The 22,782-nt window shown below is 40.3% G+C and overlaps 1 protein-coding gene across 1 annotated transcript; it reads left to right on the top strand.

Annotated features, from left to right (window-relative positions):
• Positions 1-1,731: 1,731 nt before the first annotated feature.
• Positions 1,732-8,071, top strand: LOC113273064. The gene is made up of 4 exons (XM_026522833.1): positions 1,732-1,902; positions 6,908-7,281; positions 7,402-7,539; positions 7,645-8,071. Exons 1-4 carry the CDS (start codon positions 1,732-1,734, stop codon positions 8,069-8,071), a joined length of 1,110 nt encoding a protein of 369 aa, XP_026378618.1.
• The last annotated feature ends 14,711 nt before the right edge of the window (positions 8,072-22,782 follow it).

Consider the following 22,782-nt stretch of genomic DNA (forward strand, 5'->3'; position numbering starts at 1 on the left):
CTTGAACTCAACTATACGAAGTTAGTGTAATTTTGTGTAGCGGCTTAATCCTAAAAGTATTCAATTCTGGACTAGGTCCCGAGGTTTTTCTGCATTTTCAGTTTTCCTCGTCAACAAAATCTTGTTGTGTCATTTATTTTTATTTTCCGCATTATAATTAAAGTAAATTACCCAAACGTTAATTCCTATTTACTTGATAAGCAATCATATTGTGTTTGGTTAAGTCCGAACCTTTGTATCAAGTAAACATACTTCGTTGTTGTATTGTCTCGATCTTGTATCCATAGACGATCACAAGAAGTGTGAACCGATTAGTTGTAGTGTCTCGACTCAGTCCATAGACAATCACTTTCAGAGAAAGGACTTATAGGTATGAAAAGTTTTAGCTTGAGGTATATTTGGGTACCCTCGCCTTTTCAATTGGTATCAGAGCAGGTAAACACGAAAAGATCTAAAAATCTGTGTTTGGTGCGATCCAACCTATAAGAATAAACTCGAGTTCTCAGGAATCGACTTCAATCAACGTACCGCCAAGATTTGACGGAACAAACTATCTATGGTGGAAATCTGCTACGAGATCTTTTCTTCAATCACGAGACTTAAATACTTGGCTATTAGTCGTCGATGGTTATACTCTTCCAAAGAGAGAAAATTCAGGAAACTGAACTTAAACGTTTAACAGAGTTTTCGAACGAAGAAAAGGCACTTGCAAAGCAGAATTCATATGGTTTCGATGCTATTATTCATGCTGTAAGTCGTGACTTACAACATCATGTGTCTACATGTCAGACTTCGAAAGAATCTTGGGATAATCTTCAGATCGTATTCGGAGGAAACTCTTCGGAGAAAGAAGCTAGACTTCAAACCCTCACTTCCGAGTGGTAAAACCTTCGAATGAATGACAACGACACTTTTTAGGAGTTTCACGTTAAGCTCTATGAGATAATTAATGCTTATTTCTCGTTAGGAAAGACTATTTCTGAAAAATATACAGTATGCAAGATTCTCAGAACGTTGCCATCTATATACGATTCTAAGAAACATGCAATCGTTGAAGCTAATGATCTTTCGTCTCTATCTAGAAGTTCCCTAGTTGGAAAATTGAAGATATTTGATCAAGAAAATTTGTCTAAACAAAAAGACAATCTGAGCTATAAAGCCATAAAGGGAGTTTCGACTCAATACTCAGAAGATTCCAATAATCAGGAAGATCTCTTTATCGAAGATGAAAGGGAACTAAACCATCACTTATCTCTTGTTACTCAACGATTCAAAAAACTGTTGAGACATCGAAAAAGAGGAGCGCATATGTCAAAAAGGAAACGTGTTCCTCCACATAAACGTGAAGACACCCGGGATGATGATGATGTTATTCCTCAATGTTACAAGTGCATAGGCTTTGGATATATCTCTCCAGATTGTCCAACCAAGGACACACAGTGGAAAAGAAATGCTTATACTGCCATTCTTGATTATTGTCCTAATGAGAATAAACAAGTTAATGAGATAGATCATGTTGCAACCATTGCAGAAATCTATGATTCTGAAATCCTATAAAACATAGATACCCATGAAGAGTTCACTCCTTTGATTTTCGAAAAAAAATTTCCTTGTAAAGATAAAAGAACTCACCTTCTTAAATCTGACATTGCTAAAATAAAGTCAGCGCTTGATCAACTCAAACAGATTTTTCTGAATGATAAAGAGAAATTTAACAAGCGTCTGAAGAAAATGGAGGTTACTCAATGCTCTGAAAGAGTACAAGTATCTAAACTCATTTCTAATATTCGTTCTTGTCAAGATGAGATTAGGGTATTAAAAGCAGAAAATCAGAAATTGAGAGCGAGACTCAACTGCTCTAAAAATTCATCACCTGGGATGAATGATTCAATAAACAAGAAGGTAAGAATAAAGAAATCTGAGGGATTCAATTCCAGAAAACGTAATAGTTCTGGTGTTTGCTTTCTGTGCAAACAAAGTGGTCATTTTCAAAGAGAATGTCTGAATACTAAAAATAGAGAGAGACTGTATAAAACCAGAAAATCAAGATCTAATCCTAGATCAAAAATATCTTCGAAAAAAGGAGAATAAGCTCTTTGAGCATCATGATCCCACAACGATATTAAGAAGTGAATCTAAGTGCTCAAACACTTTGATGAAATCTCCTAAGGAAGAAATTTCAACAATCAAATTGGGATAATCTAACCGATTATCATGAATCCTTACGTGTTACCCGTGATAATATACTGTAAGGATATAGGTGTAAATATTTAGTTTTAAATATTTCCAAATACGAATTTTTGAGTTTTCGGTTATAAAAAAAATATTCTCAAAGATCTTTGAAGATAGGGTCCAAAGGTTATAAGAAGTAAGATATCTTACTTCATTTTCATAGGGCTCTGACAAAATGTCTACCTCTAGTTACAGTTCTCGGGAAAACAAAAAGGTTTGGACTATATTGTTTCCAAACAAGAAACTTCTTCTTGAGTCTTCTGATGGGGATTCTGGTTCATCTCCATAGCTTCAACATGATGTTCCTAATGAAGAGATCTCTTCTCTCAATGATAATCTTCTCAAGAATCTCTCACTAAAATTGGATCTAATTTTATGTGAAGTAAGGAACATGGAAAAGGATTTGAGGAAGGAAGTTAAAGAAGTCAATGACAGTGTTATGAGTTTTGAATCTAGGCTTGTGATTATAGAAGATGATTGGAATCCGGTGAAATCTGCTGGTCCGGTTTCGGTTCTGGAAGAAAACTCTAAAAAGTCAATTTCAGAGTTTCACAAATGAGAAGACAATAGACATAAATTTTTGATTTCTTTCATTGATTGTATTGGTCTATTATGATTAAAATTATTTGATTGGTAATTTTTCTTGTGATAGTTTTCGGTTTACATAGCTTGTGCTTAATTGTTTTTATCTTATTGCTATGTATGTTTATGGGATGTTTGATTTCGGTTTTACTACCTTAATATTCGATCTCATTTATTGTGAACCCTTATGGTTTGGGTGACTTTTTGATTTAGCGGGATTAAGTTCTAGCCCTAGTAGGTAGGCTTTATCAAAGGATCATGAGGGGTTCTAATAGAAACAGTATGTGAAAAAGTCATAATATGTTGAGTCGGTTTTGGTTTAGCATAAAAGCATATGTGTTTCGAAGGTTTTCAACTCTTGCTTGCAATTGTTAAAACCTGTTTTCAACCTTTCTCTGGTAAAAGTTGAGGTGTGTTGTTATTCTTTTGTTTATGCATAAGGATGACAACGAGGTGATATTTCGATATCAATTCTCCCTGGACGAAGATGCTATCATATTGGAGAAGTGGATGCGAAATTTGAGGTAACAATCTTGTTAGTTAATTATTTTCCTGTTAAAGAAAATCCTGAGTTTATATTATATATATTTGTTACTTTTGCTTAACAAAAATTAGGTTCAATTGATATTTATTCCATGATGTGTGTGTGGATGTGTGTTTCAATTGGTTCCTGCTAAGAAAAACTATTGTTATCTTGCTTTATTGTGTGGTATCAATCGTTTAGGCTTACAAAATTTCGGTACAATTGATGTGTGTGTGATTCAATTGGTTCCGGTTAAGAAAAACTATTGTTATCTTGCTTTTGTATGGTATCAATTGTTTAGGCTTACAAAATTACGGTGCAATTGCGGTGCTTTTAATGTCTATGTTGTTTCAATTGCTTCCGGTTGAGGTGAATTATTATTCAAGTTGATTTATTTTGGTTTGTATGAATTATTTATGGCTTAACGAAATAATATGTGTACGGGATGAGTTTTTTAGTCCAATTCGATTCCGGATAAGAAACTAAGTTAATTCTGATCTTAGTTTGTCTTATCAAAGTGAGGTTTCGGTTATTCAAGTCTAATCGTATGCCTAAACAAGGAAATGCTAGTTAACTAACCTAGTGTTTGGCTTGTTTAAAATTGAAAGGTCTAAGTTTATGGATAATTAGAACCTGATGAGAAAAAATGGAGTTTATCTTTATTTTGGTCTTATCGAATTAAGCGGTTGTTTTTGAACAATCAGGTTAGCAAAGGGACTAATGTGATTAGTTGTTTTTGGTTTGCTAAACTAAATGGGAAAAATTGTTTCGGGCAATTGTTTTCTTGGTAACATATCAAAATAAGACTACTTGTAGTTTCGGTTTTGATAGTGGTTATCAGAACGTGATGTGTGGAACCCTCGTGCCTAACTCTACAGGTTTGCAAGTCTATTCTGAGATTTGTAAGATTCTTTTCGTGTTGTCCTTTATTTTTCGTTTCTTTGTCATTTTTATGACAAAAAGGGGGAGAAATATATGGAGTAAACAGGTGGTGATGGTATTGATTTTATATTGATTGGCATTGCTAGGGAAAAGAACATTGGTACTTGAATGTTTTATCTAACGAAAGAGTAAAATCACAGACTAAGGGGGAGTAACATGTCATATTTATTGGTATAACAAAGACGTGCGGATTGAATATCTACCTATCTTCCTTAGGAGGAGTATTTACTTTGTTATTATAATGTCAACAACGGCATTCTCAAGGATTGAATGTAAGCAGTTTTACTGTGCTGTTGAATCGGGAATCAAGCGGAGTATAATGAATTCTTGTAATTTGTTTATCCATATGATGTAAGAGTTTTGTCACTAAAATTGGCAAAGGGGGAGATTGTTAGAGCATTGCTCGGTTGAACCCACCAAGCGTTGGTATGTCAAGTTTGGTTGTGATATTTTAGTGAATCAAAACTCATGTTAAGAGTCGCTTGATTATGTACTAGAGTTAAACTTCGTATAGGTTAGCTTTAAAGTATTAGGATATGAGACATTACAAGTATTGCGAAGTCTTGAAGATGTGAACAAGCAAGGAGCTACAACGACAACAATCATCCTTCCACTTGTGGTTAGTGATATTTGACTTGAACTGTTTCATTCCCTAACATATCTTTCAAGTCGTGCATATTGAAAACATAACTGCGAAGCATATATGAACTCTAGATAGACATAGTATTAAGGAATACAATACGAGGTTTATTGCTTAACCATTAAACTTTGTAGATAAGACATCGCCATAATCATTTGAATGAGATTGTGATTATGTATGGGTATGAGGTGAGGATTTCATCATAGGGAATAATGTTTACATGTTTTCTAAGGAAGTAAGTTCATAAACTTGTTTGTGAACCGAAAAGGAAATTGCCAGGAGTTATTGGTTTTGTTATTCATTGCATATCTTATGAACAACCAATATGTGTGATAGAGTATAACCGCTCACAGTTTGTTGTGTTCTTGGTAGAACTATTCACAAAGTCCTGACTTATGTATTGGTATAAATTTTATTAGTAAAACTAATCTTAAGTAATCACCTGTGGTATGATAGGATTATGACAAGGAAGTTTGGACACCAAGGAATTTCCAAAATCGAAAATATTCTCAAGATATTCATTAAAGCACAAATTTACTCTTTTGTTGTTGTTACTGGTGTAGCCGCCTATCGAAGAGGAGAGTAATCCAATTAGGTGAAATCTCTTACGGCCGCTCAGTTTAAAGTCTTCCTTGGGATTGAGAAGCTCTAGCGCGACCCGTTGGTGGGAAACTAGATAATTGCGGTTTATCTTTGTTTTCGATTGATTTGATTGACTAACGGAGGTTGAAATCTGATTGCACCTAGTTTGTTTATTCTTGAGAATATTCTCTTTTGATATAAGATTCACTCAAACTAGTTCAGAGTTTCGACAGGGATATTTAGACTGTTGTTAGTTCTAAAGACGATCTTGTGATAATCCATTGTTAACAGACTCCATTCTGTGCATGATTGATCACAAGAGATTCAAGTGATTGTGTGCAGGTTTTTATTGAAGATTTAAGAAGATTTGAAGACAAAGAAGATATTGAAGATCTGACTTGGGTTTTACAATCTTTGGTGTGCACAATACTTGTTTCGGTAAAAGAGGATCCAATTAATAACCGGATTATCCTTGTGGTAGATTGGATTGATTATTTGAGTAGATCGGCATCAACACGGTTCTTCGGATTAAAGGTGTTGTTGGCTTAATCTTAATCGATTACCTTTGGGTGATTGAACATAAGATAGATCTAGACCTGACGAAGGAGTTTATGTTGAGATAAACGGAAGAGCCTTTGTCCGACTCATATCACTTGGTTGAATAGAGTTGATACCAAACAAATTTCTTGTTCCTTTACTGTTTGTAATACGAACTAAAGGGATTGATCCAAGTACGTGACTTATTTATTAGTTGGAGGCGTGGGAATGCAGACGGAACTAGGTGAACTATAGGGTTAGTTACTTGGTCTCAACTATATGAAGTTAGTATAATTTTGTATGGCGGCTTAATCCTGAGAGTATTCAATTCTGGACTAGGTCCTGAGGTATTTCTGCATTTGTAGTTTTCCTCGTCAAAAAAATCTTGTTGTGTCATGTACTTTTATTTTCCGCATTATAATTGTTATTATAATTAAAGTAAATTACCCAAATGTTAATTCCTATTTACTTGATAAGCAATCATATTGTGTTTGGTTAAGTCCGAACCTTCGTATCAAGTAAACATACTTCGTTGTTTGTATTTTCTCGACTCAGTCCATAGACAATCACTTTCGGAGAAAGTACTTATAGGTAGGAAAAGTTTTAGCTTGAGGTATATTTTGGTACCCTCGCCTTTTCACTAATCCTCCTAATGCAAGCGAATACCTAAAAGTTCTAAAACCCTATATTACTGAGGAAGAAAATAACTTTCTGATTAGTATTCCTAGTGATGAGGAAATTAAAAATATTGTGTGGCAAATGCAACCTTGGACCTCTCCAGGTCCATATGGTTAACCTCATGGGTTCTATAAAAAAATGTGGGATGTTTTTGGTTCTGATACTATTAACATGGTTAAAGCTTTCTGTAGTTCTGGTCATATGCTGAAACAGTTGAACCACCGTTTTATTCTTTAATTCCGAAGACTAATGCTCCTAAAAATGTTGTTGATTTTAGGCCAATTATCTTGAGTAATGTAAGTTATAAGATTATATATAAGTTATTGACTAATAGGCTAAAATCTGTTATAGATAAATTCGCTAGTCCATTTCAGGCTGCTTTTCTGTCATCTAGACAAATAACTGATAACATAGTTATTGCACATGAAATTGTGGACACTCTTAGAAGGCATGGGTCAACATCTGGTCTTATGGCACTTAAGTTATATATGTCAAAATCTTTTGACATAATTGAATGTCCATTCCTAATGGCTAACCATGAGCATTGGTGCATTATGATAGAGCAGTGTGTTACTACTATCTCCGTCTCTATCCTTCTTAATGGCTCTCCAGGTGAGCAATCCTTCCCAACAAGGGGTCTTAGATAGGGAGACCCCTGGTCACCTTATCTGTTTATCATATGTAGGGATATTCTGTCTAGAATGTTGATTATTGCTGAGGATAATAATGATATCCAAGGCATTAAAGTTATTAATAATGCTTCATCAGTTAGTCATCTCTATTTTGAAGATGATTGCTTGGTGTTTACTAAAGCTAGTGACAAGTGTGCTAGGAGCTTGGATAATATTCTTCAACAGTTTAGCAAATATTAAAGTCAGTCAATAAATTATGATAAGTCAAGAGTAGTTTTTATTCCAAATATTGATAGTGCTGTTAAAAATAATGTTGTCACTATCCTGAAGATTAGAAGGCTAGGACTGCAAGAAAAGTATCTGGGTGTGCTTCTCTTAATTTGGAGAAACAAGATGGAAACTCTTGGTCATATACAATCTAGCTTTGAAAAAAGATTAGGAATGTGGAAGAGTAAACATGTAAATCAACCTGGTAGAACTGTTCTTACTCATATAGTATTAGGTACACTAGCTATGCCTAAAAGGTTAACAGATAGGTTAGACTCTATCCAGAGGAAGTTTTTCTGGAATAAGAAAAGGAACAATAGAGGCTTGTATTTTAGAGGCTGGGATAATGTTGCTAAGCCGATAGTTCATGGTGGTCTTAACATCAAGAAAACTGAATACGTTAATTATTCTTTGTTGGCCAAACTTTCTTGGAGGATGTTAAAAGAACCAGATTAATTATGGGTTCAGATTCTCAAACATAAAATTTTTCCAGACCATAACCCTCTTCACTATGTCAATGACAAATCTGGATCTTGGGTTTGGAGAGAAAAATATGTAGAGGAATAGAGGTCATCAAGGAGAATTAATGTTGGGAGGTTGGGAATGGTAAGACATTTCAATCTGGAAGGATAGGTGGGTGCCATGTAAAAATTGTTTGGTTAATTCTCACTTTATGTCTGCCAATATTAGCACAGCTGATCAATTAATTGACAAAAATGCTAATGAATGGAATATTAGTATGCTGACTGCCCTCTTTGATAGTGAAACTATTAAGGATGTCTATAAGATAAATATTCCCTTAGAAGTTGTTGACGAAATTAGACGGACTCCAGCCTACAATAGTGAGTTTTCTGTTAAAACTGCCTATAGAGCTGTAACTGACAGAGTTTTTGGCCCAGTCAGGATAATTTTAACTGGATTTTTTTTTTTGAAACTTGGTTTACCACCAAAAATTAAACATTTCCTATGGAAGTGTGTTAATGATTGTCTTCCCTTAAATGGGAAAATAGGTAGGTGTGTTCAAAATGTTGACCAAAATTGCCCTTTTTGTAGCAATCATATTGAAACAGTAGACCAATTGCTATTAGATTGTCATGTAACAAAGGGTATATATGCTGCAGTGAACAGTGTTTTTGCAGGGTTGTATAATGGTAGGAATCTAAAAGAATGAATAGCAACCTGGTGTGATAATGGCACAGCTAATAGGCATATTAACTTTGACTTTGTTGTTTGTGTTAGTTTTATGTTATGGAATGTCTGGAAATCAAGATGTGCAAAAGTTTTTGATAATGTGCAAGTGCAGATAGAGTTGTTCAAAAGACAAGTGCAACAATCCATTGCAGAATGGAACAATGTACATAGCAGAAAAACATTAATAGTTCTGATGGTGCACAGAACAAGAGAATCACAACTTGGAGTCTACTAAAAATAGGATTTACAAAAATTAATTTTGATGGGTCCTTTCTTAAGGATTTTAATGATGTGGGATGTGGTCTAATAGCCTTTTCTGATGCAGGGTTATGTGTTGGAGCATAAACTATTCAAGGAGTGGCCTATGATGAAGAATAAGCAAAGGTTGTAGCTGCATATGAAGCAATAAGAATGGCACAAATGAAAGGACTGTCTAAGTTGCATTTGGAAAGAGATAATTTAAATGTAATAAATGCCACAAATGGCAGAGTAGTATTTGTTAAATGGACAAACAACAGTATTATAAATGATTGTAAGCTTTTACAAAGAACCTTTACTTCATGGGTCTGTGTAGCACCCCCAAAGCTAGCATCTGACTAATCCAGGAGATTAACTAAATAAAGAGGCACTAAGAATCTAAATTATTTACTTAAACATTCAATTAAGAAATCTGCTACAAAACTTAACCCAAAAACTAGCCCCACTCTGAAATATATATACAAGAACTCCTCTCAAATGATATATATTCAACAGTTAGTTGATTTACAAAATATAACACAAACACAGAATAAACATAGCGGAAACTAACTAACTAATGTAAATAATTCTTCGAAGCTTTCTTCGTCACATGCACATCTTGATCTGTCTCTGAAACTGAAAGTGGGAATGGGTGAGCACATCATCCCTAAAAGGGGTTCCCAGTGGAAGTAACAACTAACTTTCAAATAATCATTAATATGATTTGAATACAACGCAGGTTTTATCGAAAGTCGATAATACACGGAAAGAAAGTAAAACATATTGTAGAAACTTCTTCAAAGCAATTTAAAGAACAGTAAACATCCACATATGAGATGCGTGTTGCCGCACATAATAAAGAATAATATTGCAGTGTATCGCCCTAGCCGCATAATATTGCGGTGTATCGCCCTAGCCATAGAATACTAGATTTAAAGGATGAATGATATTGCGGTGTCTCTCTCTAGCCGTGTAATATTGCGTTGTATCGCCCTAGCCATAGAATACTGGATATAGTGTCGGAACACATCTCATACCACACAAAGATATGCATGAATTTCACAACATAAAGATTTATAAAACCATAATGAATCCAAGAGAGTTCGTTATCGATTCCCACCTCTTATGATGACAAGCCTCGCCTACCTCGAGATCCACGATCCACTGGTTCATCCTTGAATCGATCGTTGCTAATATAGACTAATTGTTAATCACACTCACACAAGAATCATAAAAGTGTATCTAATGGTTCTAAGCCCATTTATGGTTGTACACCTTTTATTATCTATCTTTGGTATATCTAAGGTTTACTGATCCAATTAGGTTGATTCTATAGTCCATTCGAATGGTCTTCTGAATATCTACAACTTTGTAGAAGAAACCAAAGGCTAAATCAGACCATAAGGGTCCAATTCATCAACATAAGATAACTAGTCCTAAGCTCGAGTTCTTTATACAGGCCCATTAACCAAAGGCCTGGTCCATCAGGTCAACTGACAGTTTATAACGGTCAATCTAACAGTCAACAAGTCTCTAATAGTCAATGTCAGTCAAATGGTCAAAGTCTGGTCAACAGTCAAAGGTCGGGTCTAGATCGGTCAACTGAGTTAACATAGGTCAATACATGTAACTCAGTAAGTCCAGACGATTCGACTCAGTCATATTGACTAAGTCAGATAGAGTCAGATAGTTGACTAGGCTGAAAGGCACAAGGCCAAAACCTATGCACAGGCCAAAGAACACTAATGCACAATCATGGTGCAACACATAACCTGTTAAGACTTGAATGATGCAATCTATACAATTATCAATCCAGTTATACTAACAAACTCTGAATTCCAATTACAATCAAAAACCATGCCTACCTGCATTTGCAGCTTTTCCAAGCTTTCATTACAATTACTGTCTAAAACTCTTTGATCACCATTCTTCATAAACTGAACTTCAGGAACACCACAACCAAAACTATTACATACACATCGTTTTTACTGACACCCTCACCAGATTATACTTAGCATCACCACTGATCATAGCCTCTACAGCTTCACCAATACGTCCACAACTAACCATTCAAAAGAACTTCAATCAATATAAAACTCAACAATAACAACCAACCTATGATCTGTCTCAAATCATATCAATCCAACACCACAACTACCACATCTTTCATTAGCATCCAATTCTACTCGCAACTCGGTTCAACAGCAACTCCATTTCCATTTCATATTAACATATACACATTTCTTGTAGCTCAATTACAACCCAAAATACAACCACAGTTTCCATTAAACATTTGTTCCAAAAATCATCTTCTTTATGTCAAAAAAACTCCCATTGTTACCTGAGATCTCTCATATCCACTACAACCAGTATTTTGGTCCATTCAAAACAACCACACCACCTTCAATTCCATCTACAGACAATCACCATTTCACATCCACCAGATTGAACCACTACAACCACCAAAACTCCCATCCAACTAACTAAACTCGGTCATATTTTGTAACTCATTCATAACCCAAATTCATATTCAAGCTCCAATAGTCTATAGCATCACTATATCCAATCCTCTCGTACAACCATTAAAATTCACCTGCACAACCAAATTCACCTTCTTGTCTTTAAATCATACACCATTTATAATTTATATCTACTCAAACATCTTATATTATCCACATCAACGGTATCATTCTTCTATTCAGAACTAAAACAATATTTACTTCAATTTGATAACACTTCTTAACACAATTCAATTTCTTGATGAAGAATTACCTTAAATACAATCCATAATCATTTACAGTTGTTCAACCTCCATCTGAAATTCCTACTTCATCTATTTAATTAATACAGTACTCATCTACAATCGTTCCTCTTGAACATCAATCTCATCTTCCTCAACTAAATTCCAAACCCAAGAACCCTAATTCTCCAATCCTTCATTAAAATAACTCCATAACTCAATTAAACATAAACCCATCTCAATTCCTTCTCCTAGAACACTAATTTCATCTCTTAATTCTTGTCTGATCTTTTTGTAGAAACCCTAGCTTCTAAATCTCTTCCTCCTTCAAATATGAATCCACCACAGACACCATCACAATCACCGCCAACTACTGCATGACCTTCTCCACCTTTGCTGATCACAGAACTTCCATTTGATTCTCTAAACTCGAAGAAGAAGACGAACAAGAAGAGAAAGAAAGAGGAGAAGAAAGAAGAGTGAATAAGAATAGAAAATAATGGGTTTTCTTCGATCTGGGTAGAAGATAAGTGTTTGTGGATGAAAATGGTTTCTGTTGTTTTTGGTAATTTCGTGTGTGGATGAGAAACGAGTCTAAACCCTAAAAAAATATACTGCACGGAAGTCCTTTTGATTCGAGAGATCAATTTGTACAATCCTGACCTAAACCGGGAAATGGTCGTTCTAGGCTTGCTTCGGTCACAAAGAGAGAAGGGTTGGTATTAGGGAGGAAAGCGAAGAAAGTGTTGAGACCAGAATAGTTAATTCCGGAAGTATGGGTGTTTCGTGACTTTATCATAAAGTTGAACTGGATAGCTGAATGAAAAGCTATCAGATGATTTCTGGATGTTGTATTGTTCTCCTGACCAAAATTTGTTGTTTGATGGAAAATAAGAGAGACCTATTTATACAAGTCGCAATAAAACGTACCCTGGTCTCATGGGAAGTTGAAATGATTGAATGGTGGAAGAAGGGAGTAACGGGTAACACCTGGAATTTATGTTTCCATAATGAAAGATACGTTTACACCATTAATTGTTGCCCTTACTAACCGCACCGCTTTATGACACTTTCTGTAATGGGCGTATTGCACGCCGCACGCTGTAAACCGCCAGACCAATACCCTGATGAGTATCCCCCAGTTTGTGACATGTTTTGATGTCTCGAGTGTTTTCGTGGAAAACATGTAGCACTTTGCTACGTGTGGCAATTTAAAAATGAGAGGCTTGTCGTAGGTAAATATCATATGTGATGCTAGGCTCGTTTTGGCTAGTCGCCTAAAATTTGTCACGAGCTGAACGGCTCGGCAGAAAATTTTGATGGCTGAGATTACATCTCATGAGGAGGAGTGGCCATTGATTATGGACGCATCTTGTTGTATAGCGAAGTGGCGTCATTGGCATAATAGCGCCTAGTGGAGCCATGGCATAACGGCATGCTAGTGGCTGTGGCATGGCGGCATGCCAGTGGACGTGGCATAGCGACATGCTAGTAGCCGTGGCATAGCGGCATGCTAGTAGTTGTGGCATGGTGGCATGCCAGTGGCCTTGGAATAGTGACATGCTAGTAGCCTTGGCATGGTGGCATGCCAGTGGCATAACGACATGCTAGTAGCCGTGGCATGGTGGCATGCTAGTAGCTGTGGCATGGTGGCATGCCCATGGCCGTGGCATAGCGACATGCTAGTAGTTGTGGTATGGTGGCATGCCAGTGGCCGTGGCATAACGGCATGCTGGTAGCCGTCGCATGGCGGCATGATAGTAGCTGTGGCATGGTGGCATGCCAGTGGTCGTGGCACAGCGACATGCTAGTAGTTGTGGCATGGTGGCATGCCAGTGGCTGTGGCCACGTCTGTAGTGTTGTAACATGACCAAGGTTAAGATTTGGCTCCGTGACTAAAGTTAAGGCTTGGCGGCATGGCCAAGGTTAGGGATTGGCATCGTGGCCAAGGATAGGGTTTGGCACTGTGTCCGAAATTAGGCGCCGTGGACAGACTAGGATTTGATGTCGTGGCCAAAGAGTTTGGCGGCATGGTCGCTCAAGAGTTGCCACAAGCCTGTTAGTTTGGTGGCGAACTTAGATGCCTGAGATTGCATCTCAGGTGGAAATGTAGCCACGATCATGGCTACCTTTAATTAGCAGTGGCGCCTTTAACTTGTGCTAGCGGTATTGCGACATGGATGGCATGGCTCGTGCATGCCTTTAGCACGGTTGTATGCGTAGCCATACCCACTGAAATTTTGGCACGTTGGTGTGAAAATCTTGCCTAAATTAGGGTTTGGCTTATCGAAACCCTAATTAGCCTATATGGCACGTCGCATGGGGTGAGTATCCATGTTTGGCGCGTTTGGCGCGTTTGGCATGTGCATCTGGCATGTGTGTCTAGTATGTGCATTTGGCATGTTTGGCATGATGCTTGGCATGCTTGGTGCGTTTTTAGGAAGCCAATTGGCTTTGCGGCCATCTGGCGCGATTTCCTTCTTTTCAACACTGTGGCGAGTTTAAAATACCCTGATTGGTTAATGTAAGAGGGTCGGCCAGGCATGGGCATGGCTACACTTCTGTATGAGTGTGGCGAATTTAAAGCGACCTGATTGGTCGATGGGAAGTGGGTCCGGCAAGCTAGGGCGTGGCCATACTTCCAGTGCGCTGTGGCAGATTTAATCGCCTAGTTTGGCTAAGCATAGTTTTTCGACCAACGGGGTCTAGCATACTGCACGTGGCGCGAAACCCTAATTTTGCAAATTAGTCGGGTTTATGAGTTTTTTATGAATTATTACAATAATTGGATGGATCTTGTGTGCTGCCACAAAAATCCTTATCTACAGAATGTAGTGTGCTTTCCGTCTGAGCAATTCGTGCGATGGCCTTAACTTTGGTACTTGGAGGTTCATGCTACTCCGCTGCGAGTGAACACAAATTCGTCATGCCATACCGATATTAAGGGTTCTGCCGAGGAACATAGCACAGTAAAATACTCAGTGAGTCTTGTATTGGCGAGGTGCCGAAATTTACAGAGTGTTTGGGATGGTTGCTAAATTCTCCAGTCTGGATAAATTTCATGTAAATATATTGAATGGCTCAATAAATATGCTGGTGGAGAGGTTAGCACTCACGGCACCGTTTCCTTATAGAGTGACGTCATATGCAAGGTTTTACGATTTTAACCCTAAGCTAAAAACCACCATCAACATTAAGTCCCCTGTTTAGCACGTAACAGTGACATTGTTGCGGGGTAAGCATGAGATGGTAACAGACAAGAGTAAAATCGAAAGAGAAAGATGTGAAGATATTGCCAAGGAAATTCAACTAACCTTTGGTGGAAGGCATGAGGAATCCGTGATCCTTGTGTTGGAAGCTTTTGCATAAATTCGTCTTAGCCGTGGGATGTTGGCACTAGTGCGGCGTTTTTGGCTACTGGTTAAGGAATGGTTCATGGAACTACTGGCTAGGGCATTGGTTAGGACGCGGTTGGAGTTTGCTTGGGTTGTGTATGGCACTTGTCAGGAGCGGAAAAATTGGCGCTAAGAAGGATGCAAGTTGTTGGTGCTGACTAGGGCGTGGAGCCATTGGCGTTGCTGGCTTGGCTTGGCCGTGAAGCCGTTGGCGCTACTGACTTGGCTTGGTCGTGAAGCTATTGGCATTGCTTAGGACGCGCGCTTGGGATGGAAGGATGGAGCGGTCTAAGTCATAGAACAGTAGGGACGGCTGCTGACTTGGATGTCAAACCTTAATTATCCCGTATAAGCAAATATCTAATCCAGCCAGTATCACGCATTTGAAGCCTTAATTCACGGCTGGTAAAAGGGTTTTCCTTCTCAGGCTTCATCAATCCGCTGAATATAAGAGGTGATCTTGAACCCTTCGCTCATACAGATCATCGCAAAAGCGCGTCCACCCTCTTCACAGGTACTATCTTGTGTTTCTTCTCCTAGTTCCTATTTTGTCTTCTTCATCATGTAGGTTTCCGGTGCAGACATGGTAAAACTTTTTTTTGTAGCATATAATGGGATCTTCCAGTGACGATCGTACCTCTGACTCTTCGGAGAGAAATTTTGAAGTCAACAAAACCCAGTTTTCTTTTCATGAGGAGGCATTAGACAGAATTGACTATGTTCCGTGAGGCTGGCGAGATTATACAAGGAATGTCTCTCGCCCATCTATGCAGAGTGCGGACGTGTGTTCAGACTCTTATGGCTTCGATGGTTATGGAGGAAAAGTGGAGACATGATGAAGCATCTCAGCATGTCGGGAGATCTCAGAATAATGAAATTTCTCTACAACCCAGTGCTAGGGATGGACGATTCGCCTCTCGGTTGAAACGGCGGAAGACTGAATCCATGAAACTTTTAGGTGAGAGCCAGTTTAATTACCCTGTCATGATGGCATTGTAATCCTTGACTTTGATGCGGACGAACCGGGACATCCTCAAGAAGCTGCTGGAAAAGCTCCTGAGGAAGATGTCGACACGGTTTGCTAAACTGGAGTAGCTTCTAGAGTGGACGCCGAAACTGTTGTCAGGGACGTTGAAGCGACTACTGAGGATGCCCTCGAGGCGGAGGCAACATACAGTAAAACTTTAATAAATTAATAGCCTCGGTACTGGAGAAAAATATTATTTTAGCGAAGTTATTAATTTATCGAGTTGAAATTTAGCCTGTACAAGCCTAGTTGGGACCGGAGAATTATATTATTTTAGAGAAGTAATTAATTTGTCGAAGTTCTATTGTATGTTGGAGCCATTGGAGAAGTCATGGAAACATATGCTGGGACTGTTGTTGAAACAAACGCCGGACAGGATGTGGAACCTGCTGCTGCCGAAGCGGCTTCTGGATGGGATGTTGAAGTTGCTGCTGCTGAGGCGGCTCTGGATGGGATGCTGAAGTTGCTGCTACCGAGGCGGTGTCTGGATGGAACGTTTGCTGCCAGAGAGGGTGTTGGGGAAAGTGCTTGAAAAAGCTCTGATGGAGGCGTTATTGATCCAGGCGTCTGCCATTGACGACAATTTTTTTTTTCACTTTTGCTATTTCTTCTCGGCGTGTAGCCGCTTCTGATATTTCAAAGATTTACTTTCACTTTCTTGTTTCATAGCGGAGTTAGGGCTTCGCCAAGTAACATTCCTTTATTCAGCTCTTATGGTTTCACATCTCTGAATGAATTAATAAAACCTTCATACTGAAAAGATCCAAAAACCCTTTATGATAAAAGAAGTCGCTCGACCTTCCTGAACATCCAGTAGACGGATAGACGCCGTACACAAATAGTGTGGATGGAATTTGCCGAAGGTACTAGCCGGCCTGCTTCTTTCGTAGCCAATGCCTCCGAACGCCAACATCACCCATAGTAACTCAAAACAGAGGAAATAACAACAATGGTTAAAGGTTCGACCGACCTGTTTCTTGGCTCTCCCTTGTAGCAGCATCGTTGTCACACATCCCGAAAACCAGAGGAGCGTTAGGTGAGATTTGAAGCCGGATATTTTTGAAGACGATATTTGTTCTGCCGCCTGATGATCATCTTCCTTGCATATTCCCTTCTTCAGCATTTTTGAATAAATATATTTTTTTTTGTGTTGGTTTGGTTTCTCTGATTTTCAATAGACGGGTAATGACTCTGTGAGAGTTTGGGTTTACTTGGTATTTTTCATTTAAGATGGTTTGGGAAAACTTTTTAAGGAAAGATGTTCTTTAATTGAAATCGAAAACTCTACTCATAAATACAAGCAGTGCAATCATTTTAGAGAAGTTACAAGTATTGCATGAAAAGGGGAAATGCCGAAGGAAATGTTGAAAGGGGAACGCTGGAGGTGAAGGTAGCACAGCGTTTTAGGTATCGAAGGGTTTGAGCCATCGCGAGTGAATCGTCACACCTTCCAATTTGTCGGCATTGATGAGCTTGTAGTAACCACCCAAGATAAAATCTACCACCAGATATGGCTCATCTTCCTTTTATTTAGGCGGACCGGTCGAGTGGCTATCTTCACTGTTATGTTTCCAACTTGAAACGAGGTCGTCTTGACTACTGCATCTCCAATTTGAAACGGGTTTGAGCGTTGCGCAACCACTTGATTTTTGAACTCGTCATCTTTGACTGTGACAGCTTCCAAATTTTTGACAAAGCACTTGAAAGGCCCAACGTCCCATTCACATCTCCTAATGACGCCTGGGTTGATAATCGGACCGAGTCCCCATGCCTGGCCGAGAGGAGAGGTGACTGGGTCCAGAAAGGGTTGTTTAAACAGACTTACTTGTGTTCGGAATCTGTGGATGAACGTCGATGGGAATTCTCCAGGCAATTGATTTACATTGGTAAGTTGTTGATACGGCAACATGTAATCTTCAAAGTTGGACGGCTTGTTGGAAATTCTTTCGGGTATCGACATCGGCAGAGAGGATACTCTTAACTTCGCTTTGTTACCGTGTACCCATGCGCGCCCCAGAATCATGTCGTAATTTGTGAGTTCTTTGACAATGTGGAATTTTCCATGTGTTAGAGTGTTTCCCACCTTGATTTCAAGGTTGATGTAGCCATATGCGTCCATCGCCTCTCCTTCCAAGTTTTTGACCACGGTTGGGGAACGGGTAGCCTCCTGCTTCGAAACTCCCGCAGCTTTCAGAGTTTTGATGGTAAAGATGTTGAAGTCGGAGGCCGCGTCGATTAATGTGTTGTCGAGCTCGGCGTTCCTCAGATAAACTGTGGTCAGCAGTCCCCAGTTGTATTTTCCAGCACCGCTACCCGAGAGAGTTTGGGGTTCTAGCGTGGTTTCTTCAGTAGGAAAGAGTCGCTTGCCCGATACAACACGATTAAAGGCTGTGAAGATATCTTGACGATGTGTCTCGGAGAGATAGAGAACTTCGCACACATGCTGCATCATAGATTGCACAGTTTCGTGTACAGAGTCCCCAGAGACCATGCAACTCGTGACTGGAAGTGGATCTCTGTGAACTCTTTCATTGTCCAGTCGAAGTTCCCCTGCTTTTATCTTTTCTTTGAAGATATGCTTTAGCTTATTGCAGTCACTGGTCGGGTGGTGGAAAAATCTGTGGTAGCGGAAATATTTGGGGTTTGCCATTTCCGCTTCGGTTGGTAGGTGCCCGATAGGAGGTAGCCTGATGGCGTCGTCTTGGATCCACGCTTCCAAGAGTTCAACCACTTCCTCGATTGGGAATGGGAAATCCAAGACATTTTCTCCAGCTTCTTGATGTCGCATGAGAGCTTTAGCGGTGGTCTTCCGTGGCGGAACTTCCTGTCGTGCTGGCGTTGCGCGCTTGGATTGTTGTTCTACCGCTGGAGCCTTCCTTTTTCCTTTTTCGTCTACCAAGCTCACAGAGGAGGGACCAGTGTTGTATTTCTTATTGATGAGGCGTCTATTTCCTCGAGTTTAGCGTGTGTCCTCTCCTCTGGTTGGCCTGGTTCTTTCCAACAACGCTGGTGCTGTTGTGGCCGACCGTTTCACAGCTTCATGAAGTTCAGAGAATGTCTGGAATCGCATATTATCTAGTAAGGTGCGGTAGATGAGAATCATGCCATTGATGCAAGAATCCACCAATTGTTGTTCGGTCACGTTTGGGTCATGAAAATCCAGTGCTTGAATTCTGAATCTTTTGACAAAATCATTCGGATGTTCGTTGTTTCGTTGGAACATCCTTCCTAGATATGAGAAGGTAATTTGCTCTGACGCAAAGAAGTACTTCTTGTAGACATCTGTAACCATATCAGAGCAGTTGGAGATGCTGCCTGGCGTAATGCTGTTATACCATGTGTATGCTCTTCCAGTAAGTGATTTCGAAAATTCCCTCAAATGGAGAACGTGATTGTATTCACGCTCTCCCTCCAAGAATCGAGAAACATGTTCACGCGCATTACCGGTGATGTCATACAGAGAGAATTGAGGGGAGGAGTACCCCCTTGGAAGAGGGATTCTTTGTACTTCCGGAGGATACGGGGGTTGATGATGATGCATGTCCATGGAATCGTTTTTGTCCCGGTTTCGGAGAAGTCGTTCCAAATATTCTCGCGTGACAAAATTGGACGGTTGATTTCTCTCCACTGGAGTTCCTTGGTGAGTCTCTTCGTCTACAAAGGTGTGCCCTGTTGAGGTGCTGGCGCCAGGGGTATTGGAGGTGTTCCTCATTGGCTATGGCTGGCGTGATTCTTGTGGTAGCCGTTCTGTTAGTGTCTTGAGAAAAACAAGTACCTCCTTCTGAGTTGAGGCCATGTCTGTTTGGGCTCTAGCGAGAACCTCATGTCTTTCCATAAAATCAGCAATAGTAATATAGGATCGGCTTCCTCTGGCTCCTCCAGTTTCTTGTCCTGACGGCGGAGTAGCTGCGGATCTGGTGAAGGTTGGAGATGTCATACTTGACGAAACATTGGGAGCGGTGGAAGCGGCTCTGGCTCTGGTGATTTGAGGTGTAACACCTGAAGGAGAATTTTTCGCGGCAGAAGCTCTGGCTCTGGTAATCGAAAGCGTAACGCCTGAAGGAACATTCTCCATGTTGCTTGTGTTGACAGGTGGCGTATTAACACCACTGGAAGGAATGTTAACACCGGGAATAATTTCAGCGCCAGTATTCTCAGGGTTTGTTGCTTATCCGGGCCTGAGTTCTGCCATCTTGAGATCGGGGTTAAAAGATATAATCGGGAAATGAGAAATTGATATTGTAACCGAGAGATTAATCTCCCACCGTGGTCGCCAATTTTTTGTGGGTGAAAACGGTTTCTGTTGTTTTTGGTAATTTCGTGTGTGGATGAGAAACGAGTCTAAACCCTAAACAACGTACTACACGGGAGTACTTTTGATTCGAGAGATCAATATGTATAATCCTGGCCTAAACCAAGAAATGGCCGTTCCAGGCTTGCTTCGGTCACAAAGTGAAGGAGAAGGGTTGGTCTTAGGGAGGGAAGCGAAGAAAGTGTTGAGACCAGAATAATTGATTCCGGAAGTGTGAGTGTTTCGTGACTTGTATCAGAAAGTTGAACTGGCTAGCTGAATGAAAAGCTATCAGATGATTTCTGGATGTTGTATTGTTCTCCTGACCAAAACTTGTTGTTTAGTGGAAAATAGGTGAGACCTATTTATACAAGTCGCAACAAAACGTACCCTGGTCTCGTGGGAAGTGGAAACGATTGAGTGGTGGAAGAAGGGAGTAACGGGTAATGCCTGGAATTTATGTTTCCATAATGAAAGATACGTCTACACCAGTACTTCTTGCCATTACTAACCTCCCCGCTTTATGACACTTTCTGTAACGGGCGTATTGCACGCCGCACGCTGTAAACCGCCAGACCAATACCATGATGAGTATCCCCCAGTTTGTGACATGTTTTGATGTCTCGAGTGTTTTCGTGGAAAACATGTAGCACTTTGCTACGTGTGGCAAGTTAAAAATGAGAGGCTTGCCTAGGTAAATAACATATGTGATTCTAGGCTCGTTTTGGCTAGTCGCCTAAAACTTGTCACGAGCTGAACGGCTCGGTGGAGAATTTTGATGGCTGAGATTACATCTCATGAGGAAGAGTGGCCATTGATTATGGCCGCATCTTGTTGTATAGCGAAGTGGCGCCATTGGAATAGTAGCGCCTGGTGGAGCCATGGCATAACGGCATGCCAGTGGTCGTGGAATGGCGGCATGCCAGTGGCCGTGGCATAGCGACATGCTAGTAGTCGTGGCATAGAGGCATGCTAGTAGCTGTGGCATGGTGGCATGCCAGTGTCCGTGACATAGCGACATGCTAGTAGTCGTGGCATGGCGGCATGCCAGTGACCGTGGCATAACGACATGCTAATAGCCGTGGCATGGTGGCATGCTAGTAGCTGTGGCATGGTGGCATGCCAGTGGCCGTGACATAGCGACTTACTAGTAGATGTGGCATGGTGGCATGCCAGTGGAGATGGCATAACGACATGCTAGTAGACGTGACATGGGGCATGATAGTAGATGTGGCATGGTGGCACGCCAGTGTCCGTGGCATAGCGACATGCTAGTAGTTGTGGCATGGTGGCATGCCAGTGGATGTGGCATAGAAGCATGTCAGTGGCATGGCCACAGATGTAGTGTTGTAGCATGTCCAAGGTTAATATTTGGCTCCGTGACTAAAGTTAAGGCTTGGCGGCATGGCCAAGGTTAGGGCTTGGCGCCTTGGCCAAGGCTAGGGTTTGGCACTGTGGCCGAAATTAGGCGCCGTGGCCAGACTAGGATTTGATGTCGTGGACAAAGGGTTTGGCGGCATGGTCGCTCAAAAGTTGCCACAAGCCTGTTAGTTTGGTGGCGAACTTGGATGGCTGAGATTGCATCTCAGGAGGAAAGGTAGTCGTCGATCATGGCTACCTTTAATTGGCAGTGGCGCCTTTAACTTGTGCTAGCGGTATTGCGGCATGGCTGGCATGGCTCGTGCATTCCTTTAGCACGGTTGCGCGCGTAGTCATAGCCACTGAAATTTTGGCACGTTGGTGTGGAAATCTTGCCTAAATTAGGGTTTGTCTTGTCGAAACCCTAATTAGCATATATGGCACGTCGCATGGGGTGAGTGGCCATGTTTGGCGCGTTTGGCATGTGCATCTGGCATGTGTGCCTGGTATGTGCGTTTGGCATGTTTGGCATGCTGCTTGGCATGTTTGGTGCGTTTTGAGGAAGCCAATTGGCTTTGTGGCCATCTGGTGCGATTTCCTTATTTTCAACACTGTGGCGAGTTTAAAGTAACCTGATTGGTTAATATAAGAGGGTCGTCCAGTCATGGGCATGGATACACTTCTGTGTGAGTGTGGCGGATTTAAAGCGACCTGATTGGTCGATGGGAAGTGGGGTCGGCAAGCTAGGGCGTGGCCACACTTCCAGTGCGCTGTGGCGGATTTAATTGCCTAGTTTGCCTAAGCATAGTTTTTCGACCAACGGGGTCTAGTGTACTGCGCGGGGCGCGAAACCCTAATTTTGCAAATCATTCGGATTTATGAGTTTTTTGTGAGTTATCACAATAATTGGCTGGATTTTGTGTGCTG

Source organism: Papaver somniferum, chromosome 4 (genome assembly GCF_003573695.1).
Source record: "Papaver somniferum cultivar HN1 chromosome 4, ASM357369v1, whole genome shotgun sequence".
Classification (NCBI taxonomy): Eukaryota; Viridiplantae; Streptophyta; class Magnoliopsida; order Ranunculales; family Papaveraceae; genus Papaver; species Papaver somniferum.